The following is a 21,328-nucleotide window of genomic DNA, read 5'->3' on the forward strand; positions in this document are numbered from 1 at the left end:
TGCATAAAGTCTGGGTGGGTCTTTGGGTGAAAGCCTGTTGCTTGGCAACCGACACCAAGCAGCACTCTCTGTAGCTCCACCCACAGGCAGCTGGAAACCACCTCTGCAGGAGTTTTGCTCAGGTGGGTGAGCTCTGCATACGAGGGTAAACGCTTTTCTCTTTTGCATTGCATGCCTCCTTGGGGGCCTGGTTCTCCATGGCTCAGACCCTGTGAGTGGGTGAGACCTGGCCTGAATCAGACCCACTCCCTAACCCCTGGATGAGTATGCCCATCTCTTACTCCCTGTGGCAATCCAGGAAACAGGAAGGCATTTCCAGATGCAGAGTCGGCGGGCCAAAGGGGAAGGCAGGATGATGGGTGTTTGGGAGAGTGGGAGACGTGTTTTATTTTTCCCTTCCCTGTTTCTCTCCCTTCTTGCCTCCTCCTCCCATTGTCTCTCTCTCTTTCTGGTGTGGGGAAAAAGTAGAAGATGCTTTGGAAACTGATGTGGCTTCATCCTGAGTTGGCAGCTCCCTCGCTGTGTGGTGTTGGGCAAGTCACCCCACGTCTCTGAACCTGTTTCTGCATCCTTTAAAAAGGAATAACAGCCCCTGCCTTTGAAGGGAGGACCCAATGAAGTAATATACATGAAATGCTTAGAATAGTGCCTGGCATGTGGTTCTCTTCCCTGGGAAAAAATTAGCCTCCAATGTGCTGATACTGTCTCTCTCTCTCTCTCTTTTTTTTCTTTCTGCCAAAACCCCCAAAACCCTCAACCAACACCTCTACCCGCCCCACCCTTCCTGCCCAGAGATGACGTTGGAGCGGTGGAGGGTAATTTCACCAATTTCCATGCTTGGAATTGACTTGAAACTCATCTCAGAGATTATCCCTGTAGGTCCAGTCTCAGGGCTGGGTGGCATGTTGGTTGGGAGAGTGGCCTTTCTGGGTGATCACCCTGGGCAGGGAGAAATTGCTGGCCCTTGTCAGCTCATGCCAGGGGACTCCTGCGTTTTTGTCTTTATTACAGGCACCTCCATTTTGGGGTTTTTGCACACACCAGCAGGGTCTAAAATAAACAAGAAGTTGACCGGGCGCGGTGGCTCAAGCCTGTAATCCCAGCACTTTGGGAGGCCGAGACGGGCGGATCACAAGGTCAGGAGATCGAGACCATCCTGGCTAACACGGTGAAACCCCGTCTCTACTAAAAAAATACAAAAAACTAGCCAGGCCTGGTGGCGGGCGCCTGTAGTCCCAGCTACTCGGGAGGCTGAGGCAGGAGAATGGCGTAAACCCGGGAGGCGGAGCTTGCAGTGAGCTGAGATCCGGCCACTGCACTCCAGCCTGGGCGACAGAGCGAGACTCCATCTCAAAAAAATAAATAAATGAATGAAATAAAATAAACAAGAAGTCTAACCTTCAAACTTTGAAGGAAGTCTGTTGGCTGGGTTGGGGTTGTGGGAAGTGAGTGGATATAATTCCTCAATCTCTAGGTGGTTTGTGAGAGAGTTGTCGCCCCTCTCAGTAAATGTGGCAAGCCTTCCAATGAAGTCTTGTATTATTGGCACCCAGGAAGCCTTGAAAAGCTCCTTTTCAGGTCTGTCTGGAGGCTCGGGTGATGCGGTTTGAGTCTTTCTCATTTTAGGGACTCTTTAGGGCTTGTTCCTGTTCCCGGGAATTGATGTAGTCAGCACACTGAGGGCCTACTATATGCCAGGTGCTACAGTCAGAGTGGGAAGTAAATAGGTGATACAAGTGATACAAGGCCCCCAGCTTCATGGAACTCATACTGTTGGGGCCATGGCAAAGAGCAGGACAAACAGGAAAAGTTCAGCACAATTAGGGTTGGCATGAAGTGTCACAGTCTGAGGGGCACTGGAGCCCACTGAGGGACTGGAAGAGGCCTCCTTGATGAAGGAAGATGGAGAAGAGTTAGCCAGGTGAAGAGAGAAAGGAAAGTGGTGGTCCAGGAAGACGGCAGAGATGACAGGAATAGTGTCATCACCCCTCAGTGATAGCGTACCACAAGCTCCATGGTTAAGCCTTCGGGACGAGGAGGGAATCTAGTGCTGGCTTTGGCAGTAGGGCCAAAATCCTCTGATCTAGTCACACTTCTGCCCTTGACTTACCCCTCTATGGCCTTGGTTTCCCTAGTAAATAGCATCTGCCAGCCCAGTCTTCCTAGGTCTGGTTCTGCCATCCTCAGAAGACCACAGGGACAAGGGGCTGTGACTTCCGCCCTTGGAGGAAGAGGCGCTGGGGCTTAATCCTGCTTCTCTATACCAGAGACATAGGCCAAATCCGGAAAATCCTGAGAGGTAGGGTATAGGTGTTGCAAAATTTGTCTTGTCTGTAGAAAATTTGACAGAAGGTGAGGCCAGGGTTGACTTAGTCACTTACCCTGCTCCCCTGCACCCGCCTCTTCCCACACTTTCTGCTGGAAGGAGTGTGGCGGCCCCCACCTTCCCCTAGAGACCACACGCCACCTTCCCAGGTCAGCGCCAGAGACGACAGTGGGTGTTGCAGGCCCAGCAAGAGCATGGAGAGCCAAGCCAGTCAGCATCGCTCAATCCTCTCTCCCGCCCCCAAGGTAAAGACCAGCGAATATTTTCCAGCAGTCCACAGGATAATTTGGGATGGGGAACACCCACTTGGGTGGCATCTTTAGGTCACGGAGTTCTGGTCCTGGCAGCTGACACTCCTGTGACTTTCAAAGGGGAGATCAGTTCAGAGAAGGCAAGTGATGCGCCTGAAATCACACAGCCAGCTTCCGGCAGAGCCCAGCTTTGGCTTCCTGAGTTGGGGAGGAGAGCCCAGTCCAGAGGGAAAGCAAGCTGGGGGTTGTTTGCGGCAGGCGCACTTCTTCCTGGAAAGCCAAAAGCTGGATCTGCCGGAACGCTAGGGTGGTTGCCACTGAAGATGGGTGTGCCGGGTACAGGCACCCCGGGGGCTTTGTTCCCCGTTGTTTTAATGGAAATAATTAACCAGCTCCTTCTAAGCCCAGACCACCTCCTGCTGCTCCCCCTGTCTCTCTCCACCCCCTGCACCAGGCACACACCAGGGAGTGGGTAAGAAGACACAGCCTCTGGACTCACATAGACCGGGGTTCGAGTCCAGGCTCAGCCATTTTTGCTGCGTGGCCTTGGTTCTCACAGAGCTGTGCAGAGAATCCGGGCCAGCCCCGGATCAGTGCTCCACCCACTACCGTCCACCCAGTTCTCGCTTGCCTGGCCGGTCACTGTCCACTTTGCCCATCACTCTGTCCTTTTGGAGTTGAAGCTGAACTGTTCTTTGCTGGGCAGGCAATACATCCCACATGGGGGTCCTCAGAGGCCTTGCAGGGGTAAGTGCTGGGAGCCCCCGCGTGAGTCTCCCTCCTGCCTGACGTGGCCGACTCACTCGGCCTCGGAAAACCCACCTTTCTCCTTTTTTATGGATGTGTTCTGGAATTATGATTATTATTTTTTTAACAGCAACCCTCTGCTCCTAATAATATTCTATTGATTTTTAAGTAGAAAGAGAGGTTTCTGCTGTAGCCCAAGAAGGAAGCTGAGGGCCATAGCAAATGACGAGGACATTTCTGACTCCCTAAAAGTGACAGCATGAATCTTCATAGATCAGGTGCATGGACTGAGCACCTACTGGGTACCTGGCTTGCAACCTCCTCTTATGCGAAGTTGGACAAGTGACATCACGTCTCTGAGCCTCAGGTTCAAGGGTCAGCATACCTTCTCTGCAAAGGGCCCTATTTATAGCAAATATTTTAGGTTTGTGGGTTATACACTGTGATGGTTAATTTTATGTGTTACCTTGACTGGGTCATGAGGTGCCCAGATATTTGGTTAACCATTTCTCTGAAGAGCTCTGCCCCAGTGCTTACAATCTGATGCACCTCTAGGAAAACAGCCATAAACAAAATGTAAACAAATGAGCAGGGCTGTGTTCTGATAAAACTTTATTTACAAAAACAGGGAGTGGGCCAGTTTTGATTTGTGGGGTGTAGTGGGTTGACCCTAGCAGGGTCTTTATCTGAGAAATGGGACTAAGAGAATAGATGCTTCCTCCAAGGTTACATGAGGAATTATTGAATTTGAAAGAATGAACATGTGATAGGTACTAGCTGTAATTATGTTATTGTTAATATTATCATATGTCATTCTCCTGGCAGCCCTGCCCGGTAGGTCTAAGATCTCATTTCACAGATGGGAAAACCAAGACACAGACAGATTAAGTGACTTGCCCTCAACCCTTCTGCTCACTGTTGGATGACCTGGCACAGGTCCCTATTCCTCTCAGGCTTCCGATTCCCTACCTGTAGCCTCAGAGAGGACTTGGTGATGTAATGCACAGAGCATGATGGTCACATCCATCGTGCAGAGGGGAAGCGGGGGCACAGGGAGGTGGAGTCCTTTGTAGAGGTCACCGCCTGAGATGTGGCAGGGCTGGAATGAGGAACTAAGCTGAATTTCTTGGGGCCCCAAGTTAGAGGCATCTGACTCAGAAGCTGCCCTGGGCACCGGGCCAGTCCAGTGAGACCCAAGCTTTCTCAAGGTACTGTTCCCATGGAAGTGGGACTCTTTCCCCCCACCTTGCTCAGAGTTGGAGAATACAAGGGACTTGGTTCTCAATATGGGAGTATGTTTCTAAGTCAGGTGTTCTATGGCAAGGCTAGATGCATGAGGTGCAAGCCTCTTTATTAATTTTGATGGATTCTCGATGCTCCTTCTCTGCTCAGAAGCCTTCCTTGGCTCCCCATTGGTAGCAGGAACATGGTCTAACTTCTTCCAGTGGTCTCCGTGACTGACCTCACTTGAATTTTGCAGCCTCCTCTTCCCTCGTTTCACACCCATCCCTAAATCAGGGTCCCTGGGCCAGTCTCTTGCTTTGGAAGGAGTCACGCCTGGATTTGGAGTGCTCCTCTTGCCTTCTCTTCCCGCAGAGCTTGCTACTCATTCTTAACCCCCAACTTGCACACCCCCTCCTCTGTGAAGTCTTCCGGGATCCCCAGTTCTCCACTCAGATCTCACAACACAGGCCTGCCTTTTGCTCTGGTGGAGTTCCTGCTCTGTTTTGCAGGTTCATGTTTACCGGAATGCCTCTCCCATAGGGTGGGAGCTCTTGGGGGTGGGAGCTGTGTTGGGTTCCCTTCTCTGAGCTCAGTGCCCAGCACATGGCTGGAGGCACACCTGTGGCTGTGATCAGCTCATTGTTAGTGGCCTCACGAGGACTCCCTTCCTCCAGGCTGCCCTAGGCCCAGGCTTGGGGAATTGACAACGGTAGCAGGACTTTGAGTGTCGGTTGGGTACCAATTCATCCCCCTCTTTGCAAGGAAGGAATGACCAAACCCATTTTTCAGAGGAGGCAATGGAGGCGTCGAAGTGGTTGATCCAGGATCCCACAACCCCACAGTGGCAGGGATGGATTTCAGACCCAGGCCTCTGTCTCCAAAGTGCGTGACTGTGCACAGCTGACCCCTATGCAAAGTCCTTCCCCGGGGATGAAGCAGTGCGTGGGAACTTACGCGGGTAAGCCGGCCCCTTGCCAGCTGTGCTGACCCGACACAGGAAAACACCGCAGAACTCCTGGCAGACCCATGGATGGGGGGATGAGGCAGGTGCTCCACAGGACCTGCACCCAAAGTATCAGCACTTTGAAAATGTGTGTTTTGAAAATCCAGACTTGCACTGAACCTCATTTTTCCTCCAATGGGCTGGAAGCAATGAGGTTCTAATTCCAAATAAATGTGAATGTTGTTTTTCCTCTTTCTCTCTCTCTTTTCTTTCTTTCTTTCTTTCTTTCTTTCTTTCTTTCTTTCTTTCTTTCTTTCTTTCTTTCTTTCTTTCTTTCTTTCTTTCTTTCTTTCTTTCTTTCTTTCTTCTTTCTGTCTCTCTCTCCCCTCCCTCCCTCCCTCCCTCCCTCCCTCCCTTCCTTCCTTCTTTCTTCTTCTTTCTTTCTTTCGAGATAAGCTCTTGCTCTGTCACCCAGGCTGGAGTGCAACAGCACCATCACAGCTCACTGCAGCCTCGAGCTCCTAGGCTCAACTGATCCTCTCACCTTAGCCTCCCAAGTAGCTAAGACCATAGGCACACACCACCACACTTGGCTAATGTTTTATTTTTTATTTTTATTTTGAGACAGGGTCCTGCTATGTTGCCTAGGATGGTCTTGAACTCCTGGGCTCAAGCAATCCTCCTGCCTCAGCTTCCCAAAGTGTTGGAATTACAGTGGTGAGCCACTGCACTCGGCCTCTATTTGTTTGCTTGTTTTTTTTGTTTGTTTGTTTTTGTTTTTAATAAATAGAAATCATTATTTGTTGAATGACTTACCACTTGCCAGGCAGAATGCTAGGAGCTCAGTGAGGTGTCAGCACTGGTGCTTAGTTGCTCCAGTTTCTATGTGAGCATGCTGGGGCTCAGAGAGGTACAGCATCCTGCTCAGGGCCACTCAGTATGGGGTCTAACACTATGTGGGTGAATCTTGGGCAAGAAGGCAAGAAAACAGAGAGCAGGAGGACTGTGCTGGAGACAGGACTGAGGGACTCTCAAATATAATAATAGTACTTACTGGTGACACTATTACCAGCATTACCGGTATTACCAGCAAATACTATTATTATATTTGAGAGTCTCTCCGGAGTGGCAGCTACTATTTATGGGGTGAAGTCAGTCCCTGGCACTGTGCTAAGCACTGTGCTTGCACTGCCCCCGGGCCCTCCCTCCTATGAGAACGATACTGTCTCCATCCCCATTTCATAGATGAGGAAATTGAGGCTCAGAGGAGTGAATTTCCCCAGAACTGACGAGCTGTGCTGTTGCATAAGCACCCCTGGCAACGCCGCTATCAGGAGGAAGGTGCAGGCTGAGCGACCAGCCCTCAGCCCCCCGGGGCCTGTCACATCTTAGCAGCATACAGGTCAGGAGTGGCCCGGGGGTGTGCAGGGCTGCATCTGTCACAGGTCACTGGCTGCGTGGCCGGAGGTGCCAGGACAAGGAGCCCAATCAGAGACACCCAGGCCTGGTGCGAGGAGCCCGCTCTGTCCATCCTGCCATCCGTGGCTGTCGCGCACCACCTCATCCCCTCCTTCAGGGCCAGGGACGGTCCCCAGGACCCAGCCTCCTCCCGCGTTTCCCGGTCCTGCCCCCAGCTCCTGGCAGCCTGGTTATGATGATGTCCTTGCAGCCTCTCCTCCGTGGAGCCCTCGGCCAGTTCTCAATCTAAATGACAGCTGCCCTCAGCCAAGTCAACTCAAATTAATTTCCGAAGGCTTCCAGGGGCCTGGCCCAGTCTCTCACCAGACTGCACTGCTGCAGCGGCCGGCGCGAGGCCTCTGCTTCACCCTCGTGGGGCCTGGAAAGGGGGGGCCTTGTAGGGCCCTCCCGCCCATCATGAGTTGGGGGGCTGTCTTTGCACCTGGCTCTGTGCCCAGGGCAGAAAGGGAATGCAGGCCCTCCCTGCCCCCAGGAGCCCCTGTCCCCGCTGTGTGCTGTCTCCTGTCAGATGGGGGAAGGTTGCAGATGAAACTGCGGTGACATCAGTGGTGAGGGAAGAAGAGTTGAAGGGGCGGGGGGCTGTCGGGTTTTGTCCTCAGCTTCTGTGTCACCCTGGGAAGTTCTCATCCCATCTGCGAGCCTCGGGTTTGTTTTCTTTTTCCCCAAAAAGTGAGAGAGAGAGAGAGAGAGAGAGAGAGAGAAATAAGAAGAATTAGGAAGTAAGAGGGAGGGGGAGAAGGAGAGAGGGAGGGAGAGAGAGATGGATGGAGGGGCAGAAAGAAGAAGAAGAAGAGAGAGGGAGAGAGAGAGGATGGATGATGGACAGAGGGAGGGTGAATAAGAGCAAGACATGAGGGAGAGAGAGAGAGAGCAAGATCGAGACAGATTGAGAGGAGGAGAACGCTTGCAAGAGAGAAATTGGGGGTGGTGGTGGGGTGGGAGAGATTGAGCCAGTCACTTTGGCCAATGATGTTTCCCTTTTTCATATGACTTTGATAAAAACCACACACTGTGACATCAGACATCTCTGGGTGTGACCTTGGCTCTGCGACTGGCTGGCTGTGTGACCCTGGGCCTGTGGCATCACCTCCTTGAGGCTCAGTGTCCTCTGCTGTAAAATGGGCTAGTGTGTCGGGCCCTCTCTCCCACTGGGTATTGGGGTCATTCACTGAGACTGACTGAGCCTGCAGGCCATGTTCATGGTCACGCCCTGGAACTGACTGGCATAGAGACGTGGTCTGTTTTCCTTTTTCCTTTTCTCGATTGCCACGGTGATATTATTGCTAGAAGTTGTCATTGATGAGGGGGAGAGAAAGGGCAGGAGACACAGGCACAGGGCTGGGCCAAGGAGTGGCTAGTCCCTTGGGCCTGCTTCGGGCTCTGCATGGCCCTGGTGGGGTGCTTGAAGTGTCACTCAGGCTGTTGGCCACTGTCCCTCAGTCCCCATCCTTGGGGTTGTGGGTGGTGGTTCCTTGAGCTCAGGTCAAGGTGTCTCAGTGGCCTTTACTTAGGGAGAACTCCTGGACCAGCCTCTTGCCTATATCAAATGTAAAATATTTCTTTATTTTTTTTAGAGACAGGGTCTTGCTCTGTTACTCAGACTGGAGTGCAGTGGCATGATCCCAGCTTACTGCAGCCTCAATCTCCTGGGCTCAATAGATCCTCCTGCCCCAGCCTCCCAAGCAGCTGGGACTACCAGCATGCACCACCATGTCTGGTTAATATATATATTTTTTTCTTTGAGATGGAGTCTCACTCTGTGGCCCAGGCTGGAGTGCAGTGTCGTTACCTTGGCTCACTGCAAGCTCTGCCTTCCAGGTTCAAGTGATTCTCCTGCCTCAGCCTCCCAAGTAGTTGAGAGTACAGGAATGCGCCACCACTTCCGACTAATTTTTGTATTTTTAGTAGAGATGGGACCATGTTGGCCAGGCTGGTCACGAACTCCTGACCTCAAGTGATCCGCCCACCTCGGTCTCACAAAGTGCTGGGATTGCAGGTGTGAGCCACCACGCCCAGCCAATGTCTGGTTAATTTAAAAAAGCTTTTTTACAGAGACAGGGTCAGGCTGGTCTCGAACTCCTGGCCTTAAGCTATCCTCCCACCTGTTCCTCCCAAATTGCTGGGATTACATATGTAAGCCACCTCACCCAGCTGAAATGTGAAATCTGATTGCCCCAGAGGGATAGAAGGGATTTGTGGGGAGAGTTATACATTTACCCAAACCACTAGTCATTTTAGTGACTTGCCAAATAGGCCCAGAGAGAGGGATCACACAGCAAGCAAGGGGACAGAGCTGAGATGAAAATGTGAGCCATTCATTAAAACATTTAACAAATACTTACCAGGTGCCTACTGTGTGCCAGGAAGTAGGTGGGAGCCACGTGGGCATGTTGGCCCTCAGGGTTTCCAGGCCATTGTCACTAGAGGGATTGTTATCCCCTTCGACAGATAGGGAAACTGAGGCTCAGCAAGTAGACCCTCCCAAGATCACAGAGCTAGTGAGGGGCAGAGTTGAGATTCAGACTGTGGTGGGCTTTGAACTCAGATCTCCAAGCTCAGAGCTGAGACAACCTCTAAGCTGATGCGTGTATGGGAGGGTTAGGGTGGGGGCCAACCGTGAAGTTTAAGATTTGCTGTTTTCCCACTTGGTTGGTGGCCATGTAGACCCTCTTTCTGATCTCTGACTTCTGGCTGAGATTTGCTGTTTCTGCCCCTGAGCCCAGAGTCTTTGAGTTTCCCAGGCCCCATCTATCTTTCTATGGAAGGGGACGTGGCCCAGGGATCAAGTGTGCACAGGCAGCCAAGGCAGGGTCGTTCTTGGGGTTGTGGGGCCCTGCAAATGGGTTCTAGTTGGGCCGGGGGGGGCCAACTCCACAGGGGTCAAGTCCTCCACATTCTCAGTGGTGCGTTCCTGGAGACAGGTCTTAGCGCTGCAGTCAAAAGCCTGTGACCACCAAGCACGGTGGCTCATGCCTATAATCCCAATGCTTCAGGAGGCCAAGGCAGGTGGATTGCTTGAGCTTATGAGTTCGAGACCAGCTTGGGCAACATGGTGAAATCCTATCTCTATAAAAAAATACAAGAATTAGCCGGGCGTGGTGGCGCACGCCTGTAGTCCCAGCTACTTGGGAGGCTGAGGTGGGAGTATTGCTTGAGCCTGGGAGGCAGAGGTTGTAGTGAGCTGTGATCATACCACTGCACTCCAACCTGGGTAATAGAGCTAGACCTTGTCCAAAAAAAAAAAAAAAAAAAAAAAAAAGCCTGTGACTGTACTTTCTACTGGGCAAGACTGTCTACTCCTGTGACTTCTGTCTGCCCTGATAGCTGGTAGCATTTTCCTGGGCACCTGCCTTATGCCAGGCACAATGGAACCTTATCCCCTTCCCATTTCACAGAGAAGGAAGGTGAGGCTCAGAGAGGGAAAGTGACTTGCCCAAGCTTGAGCTGCTGGGAAAAATGCCAGGGACCAGGATACAGACCTTGGCCATCTGACTCCAAAGTCCCCCGTGATGTTTTCTGTGTTTCGTGGCCTGTTGGTGAGCGGCCCTGACCTCAGAACACCCCTCTGCCAGAGCGAGATATGTGAGCATGTCCCTGAAGCCAGCCAGGCTGCAGCTAGCAGTATCATTACCATCATGGTAGCCGGGGCCAGGGTGCCGTCTGCCAGCAGGGAGAGAAGTGTACATATCTCAGAGTAGGGGCATTGGGGAAACATCGCCATGGGGCTGACAGCCAGGTAGGGTGGCTGGAGTCACCTGGGGTGGGGAGGGGCAGGTGCTCTAGGCAGAAAAAACCGTAGCAGCAAAGGTGTGGAGGTGGAAGGATCAGGACTCTGTTGAGGGAATGTATAGCTGGGGCTTGCAGTGCAGGAGAAAGCGCTGAGATGAGGTTGGAGGCCTGAGAGGGAGTCGGGCTAGGGCATGCAAAGCTAGGAGGTACTGGGGAGCCATGGAAGTTTCAAGCAGGAGAGAGGCCTGCTGTGGTTGGTGCTTCAGGAAACTCCTCCAGCTCACAGGTTTGGAGGGCAGTGTGTAAGCAGTGAGGCAAGGTGGCAGCTGCAGGCAGGAGATGGTGGGTGTGTGGGCCAGGGTAGGGCAGTGGGGCAGGAGAAAAGTGGGCAGACTTTGGAGGCAACCTCTTCGCTCCTTGGTGCCTGGGCTGACTGTGGGGGATGGGGAAGAGTGAAGAGTGACCTGGAATGCCTGGGGCTGGCTTGGATGCAGTGGCCCTGCCCTTCTAAGGAGGTGAGGAACAGAAAAGCTGCCAAGGTCTGGGGGTCACAGATAAGTGTGGGGAGGGGGGGCTAAGGGACTCCCAGGCTGTAGCACGAAGGCTCCAAGAGGTGGTGGCTCAGCCCTGTGGCCACCAGACCTGCCTCAGCTTCCAGGCCCATCGCCCAGCCCCCCAGTTGAGTGGCAGCTGTCACAGAACCCAATGTCTCCCCGCACCAGGTCCAAATAAAGGAAAAACCAAAATACACTTCCCTTTGTCGGAATCCAGCGAGGGTGAGTTGGGCGAGAGTCATCCGCTATTGTGTGCTGGGGCCCACACTGCTTCTTACATAAGCTCCGAGTTAAAAATACGCCCGGAATTCTCATTCTCTGGCTCGGCCTGGGATTGCACTCTGACCCCAGCCTCAGCAGCTTCCAGCACCCGCAGGGACGAAGAAACTGCCCCATGGCACGAAGCTAGCACATGGCACTTCTAGCTCTGGCTGCCTCCAGTGCCAAGAACAGTAACAGTGGGCTGGGCGTGGTGGCTCACGCCTGTAATCCCAGCACTTTGGGAGGCTGAGGTGGGCAGATCACTTGAGCCCAGGAGTTTGAGACCAGCCTGGGCAATATAGCAAGACCCCATCTGTACAAAAAACAAAACGAAAACCAGAGGCTGGATTGCAGGCCTGGCTCTGCCTCTGACTCCGTGTGACCTTGATCAGGCTCTGACTCTCTGGACCGTCTTTCAGTTCATCTGTAAAGAGCAACAGTAGTACCAGGTTAGGGGATTAGAAGGAAAAACGTGGCCAGGCATGGTGGCTCACCCCTGTAATCCCAGCACTTCGGGAGGCTGAGATGGGAGGATTGCTTGAACCCAGGAATACAAGACTAGACTTGGCAACATAGTGAGATCCTCATCTCTACAAAATAAATTTTAAAAAATTAGCTAGGTGTGGTAGTGGGCACCTATAGTCCCAGCTACTTGGGAGGATGAAGTGGGAAGATTGCTTGACGCCAGGAGGTTGAGGTTACAGTGAGTTCTTTTTTTTATGCCACTGCCCTCCAGCCTGGGTGACAGAGTGAGACTCTGTCTCTAAAAGAAAAACAGCAACAGCAACAACAGAAGAATGGTAAGTGTCAGAGCAGCTACCCTTTTTTGACAAAGGGCTCACCGTATGTTGAAGGCTTTCCAGCTATCATCTCACTTAATCCTTCTAGCAGCCCGTGAGGTAGGTTCTCTTATTCTTCCCATATGACAGAAGAGGTTAGCACCTGGCCTGGGCCATGCTCTGGGGGAGTACCCAGGGAGCCCTTGATATGGGCAATTGTTGGGCTCTGTCCTTCCCCCCAAATGCCCCTGGCTTTCCCTCAGGTAGGCAGCAGGGCAGGAGGTGGCTGGGTCAGGAGTCTCCTTCCCTGGGGTTCAATGGTGGAACTGTGGCTGGGAGAACCACCAAGGCAGCCCTTTGCCTGGCGTGGGAGGTGGCAGCCACCTCCGCCCGGCTCACGACGCCTGAGCACATGGCTCACCCACATGGAAACCTGGTCCGGGGATTTTAGTGCAGAGCAGGGTGATGATGAGGCCTATTTTGCTGACTTTAAAGAAAAAAAGAAAACTCGGCCCCCTCTACGGGTGGGTGGCATCTCTGGAAGCAAAATTTAAAATGCAACATCCCCAGGTAAACGTCCCTTTTCCATTCTCCCTTCACCCCAGGCACAGCCTGCAGAAGGGTCACTCAGCCCTCCCTGGACCCAGCCCTGCAGGTCCCCACTGTCACCTGCAGGCTGGCCAACAGCATCGACAGGCTGTACTCAGAGCCAGTGTTGGCAGGAGTGCCCCACGTGCTAAGCATTTTGCATGGATCATTTCACTAAATTCTCCTAACTGCCTCCATGACGGCCGGTCCTATTATTTTCCCCGTTTCGTAGAGCCAAGGTTCTGAGAGATGAAGTGATGTGCCCAAAAGTTCCTTGCTCCACGAATGGTGGCCGCTATCATTGTTGAACCCTGTAAGAGAAACGGAGTGACTTGGAGTTATTCACGCAATTGCTTTTTTTGGCGCCTGCTCCTGGTTCTCTCCTTCCCTTAATGGAACTTACTGTCTCCATTGTGGATGGAGAAGTTTGGAAGACAGAGTCCGACGTGGGTCTTGTGATTGCAGCGGGGTGAGCAGGGGGCAGCCTGAACCTCTGCAGCATGATGACCAGAAGAAATGCTGTGGTGTTCAGGGCAGGGGTGACGGGGTAGTAGGAAGAGGCTGGAAGATCAGCAAGGATTTGTGCCATGAAGAAAAGCTGAGAAGTGCTTTTGGGAGGAGAAACAGCAGGGGTGTCTGTCTCAGCTCTGGGCCTTGACCCTGGGCATGGGGCGTGAGGTGGTTCTTTCTGATCGTATCTGTCCTTAAAAACCATCCTTCAGTCTTTCCTTGCTGGGCAGGCGTGCCCATCAGTCCCCAAGAACCAGAGGCCCCTCCCCTCACGCCCCCCCGTCCCCGCCCAGTGCTGCCTGAATCAAGTGAGGCACACGAAAGGTTATCTGTTTTGAGACAACGTCGCCCCAGCCTCTGGGACTGACCCCCCAACATGTACATGGTATTGCCAGTCTCTTGTGAGGTCGCCCCACGCTGCTGTTAGCCGGACTCAGCAGGAATCACCATCCCCAAATTGCAGATGAGGAAACTGTGGCTCTGCAGACAGGAGCTGCCTAGGTACAGGGCATTTGGGATTCCACCCTGGCCTGACCAGCTGGGAATCCTGGGCTGAGAGGAGAGAGCCACACCCCTAGAGCTGGTGACCTGACCCTGGGTGACCCGTGGGTAGCTCCTGCCCCTTCAAGCCTCAGTCTTCTCATCTGTCAAATGGGGATGAAGGGCACTTCACAGTCAGTGCACTGGACCCAACTGAGGGCCCAGCGCATGCAGGATCCAGAGGTGAACAGGCCAAACCTGCCCCTCTCCACATGGCCACAGTCTGATGGGGGAGGCTGATAATCAAGTGGAAAACAGAACAGCACCCACTGGGTTCTGTGGTGTCTGCCAGTGCCGGGCGCTGAGTGACTCCAGGGTCTCCCTCAACCCTGGGAGCTTGGGAAGGGGGTGGTTTTATCTCTGGGTCCTGGTGTGGGGGCTGGCATGCTTGCCGCCTCAAGGAGTGGAGACTGAGGGCCTCTCTGGAGCTGGGGCAGGCCGTGACTTGAGGCGGCTTCCGTGAGACTGATTTATCGGCAGCGACTCGGCAGCCCTGGGGAGCCGCGGTCTGAGGGCGTGTTAGGTCCCCCTAGCTGGAATGAATCCGGCGGGAGGATGAGTTCGGTCATGCTTGGGTTGTCAAGAACTGAAGAATAATATTCTCTCTTAAAAATGTTCCCTGTGGATACCAGACTGGTAGGCTCTCTTGCTCATTCTAGGCAGAGGCTGGGGAATCCTGCACCCATGCTTTGTGACATCTGGCAAGCCTCTCGCCCTCTCTGAGCCCAGGGTGGCCCTGCCAGGGTGGGGAGAAGGGGCCCCCCCACTGATGGGCTTGCTGGGGGATGGAGTTAGATAATACACAGAAGTGTTCAGTTGTGTGCCTGGGACGCCCTCATTAAGTCCACCCCTAATAAGAACGGCAATGGTTTCTGGCATTAGCACACCGCACGCTGATGTCTGAAAGCATCTTTAGAAAATCTGGCCATTTGGGTCTGTCTTACCCATCGCTTGGCAGACGCAGCTTCCTCTGCCCGGTGTGTTGCTCAGGAATTTTCTTTCACCTTCTGGGTGCTTGCAGCCCCAGAGCAAAGAGTTTCTCTCTCCTTTGGCAAGGAGCTTTATCCCTCGGAGTCTGTTTCCTCATCTGTAAAGTGGGCACAAGCATTGCTGTGTTCATTCCTTGAGATAATGTGTGCAAAGTTGGGGAAATAACCCCCTTTCAGATTTTCTTTCTTTCTCTTTGTGGCAGATACTACTTCCCTCACCCCACCCCCACCAATCCAGATCTTGCAGTGCTGGAATAAAGTTCCTTTGGAGATATTAAGCAGGGGAGGGTGGAGGGGTCACTGGGAACAAGGCAAGCATGGGTTCAAGAGCAAAGGTTCGGGCACTGTGCCTCAGTATTGCCAGAATCCAGGGCCTGCCATGTTCCTGGAAACCCTGCCTCTGATGCCTTAAGCTTCCTGGGGTACCTTCTCCCCAGGAAGAAGGTATCCAGGCGATACCTGGATCTTAACAGCATCCAGATTTCACCACTACGAACTAGCTTTGAAACCTTGGATTCAGAACCTCAGTTTCTCCTTCTGTGAAATGGGGCAAAGACTCCTGTTTCATGGCCAGGAACATGCCCACCTGGCTGGGCCCCAGGAAGTAATGGGGCTTTAGGGGCTTCTAAGTGGCTGCAAAGCCCCCCTCACCTCTGACCCTCCCAGATACGAAAGACAGCCCCAGCAGCACTGTTTGGGGGTCTCTCTGTGTGCCAGGCCATTACAAGGCCCCAGGGGAGATAACGTCATCCCCATTTTACCAGTGGGGAAACTGAGGTCCAGAAGAGCCTTGGCCACATAGTAGTGGGGCTGTGACTCCAAAGTGACTGTGCTTTGGTCACAAAGAGATACTGTTTCCGGGCCTCACCATCAGCTCCAGGAGAAGGGTGGGGACAGTGTCTATCCTGTTCCATGTTAGATCCGCAGGCTTGTACCATGCCCGGCATATAGAAGGTCCTCAATAAAGGCATGTTAATTGCATGAATGAATGAAGTGGCCAAGGAAGGCGCCTTCCTCCCCAGCTCCAGCTCCTCCCAGCATGCAGATCTCAAAGCAAGGTGTCTCTGGGGCTCCAGGGTGGGGGCCCCAAGCCCAGTTAGTCGTGGCCTGTCCTCAACTGCCTGGGCCCATCCCTCTGGGAGGATTTTCTCTGCACGCAGTGGCTCAGCTCCTGGGGGAGGCCTCCTGCTTAATCCCAGAGGGCAGGGCGGGCGGGTGACTCCTGCCTGGCACAGGGCCCTTGGCTGGGCTTGCACAGAGGATTGAGGGCAGGCCGGTCGTGGAGTTCAGTATCTGGGTGTGCTCCCTCACCTGGAGCAGAGCCCCCTGCCCCCAATCTCAGCTTTTTTTCACTTCTACTGAGGCAGAAATTCAACATCAGCCCATATTCAAACCCAGCTTTCTGTCCCTTCCAGGCTGTGTGACCGTGGGCATACTCTAAAGTCAGACTCTAGGAAATGAGAATAATGAGACTCTTCATTGACATATGGCAGGTCTCAGGACAGAGCCAGTGGTCACATGGTAGCCGTAAATGAGAAGTCCTGCAAATTGCCTGCTCTGGTCTAATTTATACTAAGATGTGAATGGTTGTCAGACTCCTTTCTCCTCAAGCACGTCTAACACAGACATCCCTGTGATCTGTGGTGCTTTCTGGCATTGTGTGACTCAATGAGAAGGGGGATCGGGGGATTTTCATTAAGGGTATGGGAGAGGAATAGACTCCCCCACCCCAGGCACCCAGAGTCCTTTCATGTAGCAGCTGAGAATGGTGCTTTTGTGCTGGTCTGACCGGGGAGCTCAGATTCTCTGTCTTTCCTGCTCTGAACACTTCACCCTCTGTCCTTGTGAAGATAGCACTTTATAGTTTATACAAACACCTTGTACATATTAACAGCCTAGTTGACTAGCCATGATAAGGAGGTGCATGAGCCGGGCAGACACCCCCATTTTCAGAGGAGGGGACTGGCCTCGGGTCCCTTTGTGGAGCTAGAACTGGATTCTCTCAGCTGTTACGTTGGAGCTGTGTGACCCCAGGAAAGTTTCTGTGCCTTTCTGGGGCTCAGACTTCTCATCTGTAAAATGGAGTCTGAGAAAGCTATGGCCAGAGCATAGGAGGGAATGAAAGACATAGGCAGGTGTCCTGAAGGGCTCCTCCTCTCCCATGTCCTCACTCTCAAAGTCACTTCCATGGAGCCTCAGCCCCTGCACACCAGTGAGGGGCAGAACCTTCAGAGGTGGGAGGGGGCTGAAAAGGGAGCAATTGGAAAGTCCTGGGGAGTGCTTGGGGCTTGGGGAGTGCTTGAGGATTGGGGAGCACTTGGGGCTTGGGGAGCTGTGGGTTTCTAGTCTTTGTGACTCAGCTGTGCCAAGCTGGGTGTCCACAGGCACCTTCTCCATCCTTCCTGCTCCTCTGGGAAGGGTGCTGTGACTCCACACTTTCTCCTATGTGACTTGGGGCAAGTCATTTTCCCTCTCTGAGTCTCAGTTTTCTTAGCTATAAAGCAGAGGTGATCATCCTTACTCCTGGAGTTGGTATGCAGTCTGGCACATTTTAAGAAAGTTCCCAGCTCATGGTAGACCCTGAGCAAATGTCTGTCCAGAGGATGACACACAAACAGGCTGTGTTCTGGACCCAGACAATCCTCCCCTCCACCCTTTCACGGCATGTGGCGAACTCCTACACATCCTTTGATGCCCAGTTTAGATGCCCCTCCTCCAGGAAGCATTCCTGACTTAGATCATGTCCAGTTAATCTTTTGGGAACTCTGGTGCATCAGAGATGGGCAAACTCTTGAGTTTATCCTGCCTCACTTTCCTATTTCCCAGTGGGGAAACTGAGGCCCAACAGGGGGGTCTTCCCTTGGCTGAGATCTCACAGATGAATCAGAGGTAACAGCAAGAGGATTCGAAACAACATCTCTAGATCCTCTGGGACCAGCTTTAGCCATGGAAAGAGGGCGTGGACGGTGCCTCCCTTGTATGCCTCTGCCACTTTGGCCCCCATTATGGTGTCCCTCAGAGATGAGCGTGCCACTAATATCCTCTCTTCCTTCTCTCTCCACAGCCCACGACCTCCCGGCAAACAAGGCCTCAGCAACCCAGCCTGGCAGCCACTTGCAGTGCCTGTCTGTCCACTGCACAGACGACGTGGGTGACGCCAAGGCTCGGGCCTCCGTGCCCACCTGGCGGTCCCTGCATTCTGACATCTCCAACAGATTCGGGACATTTGTGGCCGCCCTAACTTGAATGACAAGAAAGACCCCCTCCTCTACCAGGCCCTTCCCCTCCCCTTCTCTGTCTCCTTCCCCCTCAACCTGACCCTACCCCTCTGTTAATTTGAAAGGGCCACTATTGCTGAGTGTATGATTTTTTTTTTTTTTCTCTAGGTTGGTACCTGCTTAGTGGCATATGGACCGGAAAGGGTTAATTTAAAATGGGGGGGGGAATCTCAAAAGTTTTTTTAAAAAAGAAACTTGTCTGCCACAGTATGTTACCAGTGTTAACCCTTCTGCAGTTAGCAAACTTTTGCTTAAGCCTTTTTCCTCTAGATACTCCCCATGTTTTGGTAATCTTGGCATACATTTTTTAGATGACCTCTTTCCTTGTTTTATTTTCATGCTGCTGTATGTCCAAGTATTGTTATTTCATAATAAGACAAGAGTTGCTTTCTTTTTTATTCTTTTTCCTTTTCTTCCCCCCTCCCCTTTTATTTTCTTTTTGCTTTGTTCACTGCTTATTAAAATGGAAATCCTGGAGAATAGTAGTTCTGGAATATTGCCGGGTGAAAGTCAAATTGTCTTCACAATATTATATATTGACACCCAAGTGTCATCAGTTAGGCAGGAGCCAAACAGTGAATGCCCCCCTTAGGTATTCCGCCTGGGATTTTGTTTTGTCTGTTCCCTAAGAAAATATATTTTCATTCCTGCAAACACAGTGCTCAGCCTTCAGTTCCCTTCCACTTGGGTTCTCTCTTCTCCTGCTGGAAGCCGCCCCTCTCTGCGATGGACGTGAGGACGTGTCCAGCTCTGCTCTGTGGGAAGGAGTTGGAATGTTCGACAGTAGTGTTTTCTCTCCTTTTCTGGGCCTCCTCGCAAATGCCCAGGCCCTGCATTTTCACGCTGTGCTAAGCAGCCTTTGGTCTGCATGGGGGATGGTGTGCTCCCAGCCTGCAGTCTTTGGAGCCAGGTTGCTGTCCTTGCTGCAGTCAGGCCAGCTGTGCCTCGGGCGCTGGAGTTGGAGGAGGCTGAGTTCTCAGCCCTTTCCCTTTTCTGAAAGCTGTTCCTGGCCGGGCATCCCAGGGAAGAAGGAGGGGACTGTGTGTATCTCCTCCACCTCTCCCATTCCATCCCCAGTCCAACCTGGGCAACCCCACCCCCGGGAGGGATGAGGCACCCTCTTGCTCAGCCTGCTCAGCCTTCTCTGAGCCCGGGTGTCTTTCTTTGCAGGGATCTGCAGACTCCCGAGGGCTAGAGGACGAAGAAAGAGAATATAATAAAATGACTGATTCCTACGCCTTTTAGTTTTGAACCCTGGAATTCCTCTGCCCCCTCCCTAACTTTTGATGGAATCTTACCCTGTTGCAAAACTAGAGCCATGTCCCAAGCATCTCACAAAGGAATAACTGCTTTGAGCAGAGATGAGTGGTGGTTGTCATGGACAGGCACTTTTGGGTGCTGTTGATGCCTGCAAAAGCCATTTATGGCTTGTGGTGGGGGGCATATAGATTCCCGGGTGGGTTAGACAAGAAGTGACTGATACCACTTCACCCAAATCGGTGATGGTTATATTTAATTTCAGTTGTTGTTATCGAGCCTGTCTTACTAAAACGCTCCACTTTGAGCTCCTCCACCCCCTCTAGGTCCTCAGAGTTTGCAGATCCGGGCTTTTTTTAGCAAGTGACCTGAAGGCTCTGGGCTCACCATACAACACCCACATTGTTTATTTCAAAGAACTCTTCAGCAAAGGGAGAGGAGCTTTCAGAAAAACCTCACTCTTTCCCCTCCCTTCTCCCCTCTTTCCTTCTGCCGGCCCTTTTGGCTGGGGTCTGAGTCTGTGGTTCTTGCCTGGGCAGTCTTGACCTGGGGCAAACCCCGGCTTCAGAGGGCAGACAAAGCAGGTGGCATGAATTGATCAGCGAGAAAGGTATGAGCCAAGGCAGTTCCTGCGTTCTGCTACAAAAGGAATGGAAAGGGAAGAGAATTTTCCCCCACCGTGGGCTGTGGGAGAGTTGACCGTATTGTGGACAAAACTCCGTGACCGCTCTGATTCTGCAGTGTACAGCTGTTTGAGAGCTTCATCATTTTACTTTTGAAACAGGAATGATTTCTCCTTAATTGCTTAAGGCCGGGGAGCAAAGTGTCTTAACTTCTGTCTTTGACTTTCCCAGCGTTGAGTCATCAACACTTTGCCAATTAGCTGATGGTCCTGGCAACCTCGGAAACCCCTGAAGTTTTAAAAACTTTCTCGCTCCCCACGACCCCCAGAATGAAACAGCTTTAAAAATAGCCTTAAGCAAAAGGATGTTATTTCATTAAATTTGGTTTAATGGAAAGAATAAAAGTAAATGAAAAACACACCCAACACACTAGACTCCGAACACTGGTAATCAGTACTGCATAGCAAACTCTTTAGAAAAGAAAACGAAAATGTTATTGCACATGTAAAATATGAAAACTTAACTCTGCTGTGTGTTAGGCAATCCTGTAATCTTTTTTGACTCTTAAAAGAAATTCATTTCTGAAATGCTTGGTTGGAAGACTGTGACAATAGCTCATGAAATTGAGTGTTATTTTTTTCTTTCTTTTTTAAAAAAATATGTAAAGTGCAGTCTTCTGTATTCCTGCATATTGTATATACCTGTATATGTTTTCCTGAGCAGTTAAATAACAATAAATATGACGTTAATGGTGACTGTGGTATATTTGTGGGTGGGGCTTGCTTGCTTTGTTTCCCCCCAACTCTATCCCCTTTTTACATCAATCTCTTCAGATTCTATGGGATGTACGGGTGTAGGTTTGGATGCTGTAGTGTGTGTGTGTCTGTGTGTGTGTACTGATGTTGTCCTAAGTTGGGTCATTTCAGTATTTCTCAGCCTTGGCACTATTGACATTTTGGGCCTGTTCATTCTTTGCTGGAGTGTAAAGGGGGCAACTAGGCATTTTGGGAGGTTGAACGGCATTCCTGACCTCCACCTACTACATGCCAGTAGCACCTCCCACCCTTGTGGCAACCAAAAAAAAAAAACTCTCTGAACATTGCCCAACGTCTCCTTGGGGGAAAGATCCTTTGGGAGCCAAGAACCCTGTATCTGACTCATGTAGGAGGGAGGGGCAAGGGAAGTGCCCCCCAAGTGGCTGTGTAGGGTGATGCTTACGTTTCTGAGTTCTAGTGTTGAGTTTCAGATCC

General features: G+C 51.9%; 1 protein-coding gene across 1 annotated transcript in view; it reads left to right on the forward strand.

Annotated features, from left to right (window-relative positions):
• MN1 (MN1 proto-oncogene, transcriptional regulator) overlaps window positions 1–20,833 on the forward strand; it is a 53,494-nt gene extending 32,661 nt beyond the window's left edge. Inside the window, exon 2 of the mRNA XM_050745896.1 lies at window positions 17,985–20,833. Coding sequence (XP_050601853.1) covers window positions 17,985–18,166 — 182 coding nt within the window. The 3' untranslated portion in view covers window positions 18,167–20,833. The remainder of the gene's footprint in view (window positions 1–17,984) is intronic.
• The last annotated feature ends 495 nt before the right edge of the window (window positions 20,834–21,328 follow it).

This window comes from Macaca thibetana, chromosome 10 (assembly GCF_024542745.1).
Source record: "Macaca thibetana thibetana isolate TM-01 chromosome 10, ASM2454274v1, whole genome shotgun sequence".
In the NCBI taxonomy this organism is placed as follows: Eukaryota; Metazoa; Chordata; class Mammalia; order Primates; family Cercopithecidae; genus Macaca; species Macaca thibetana.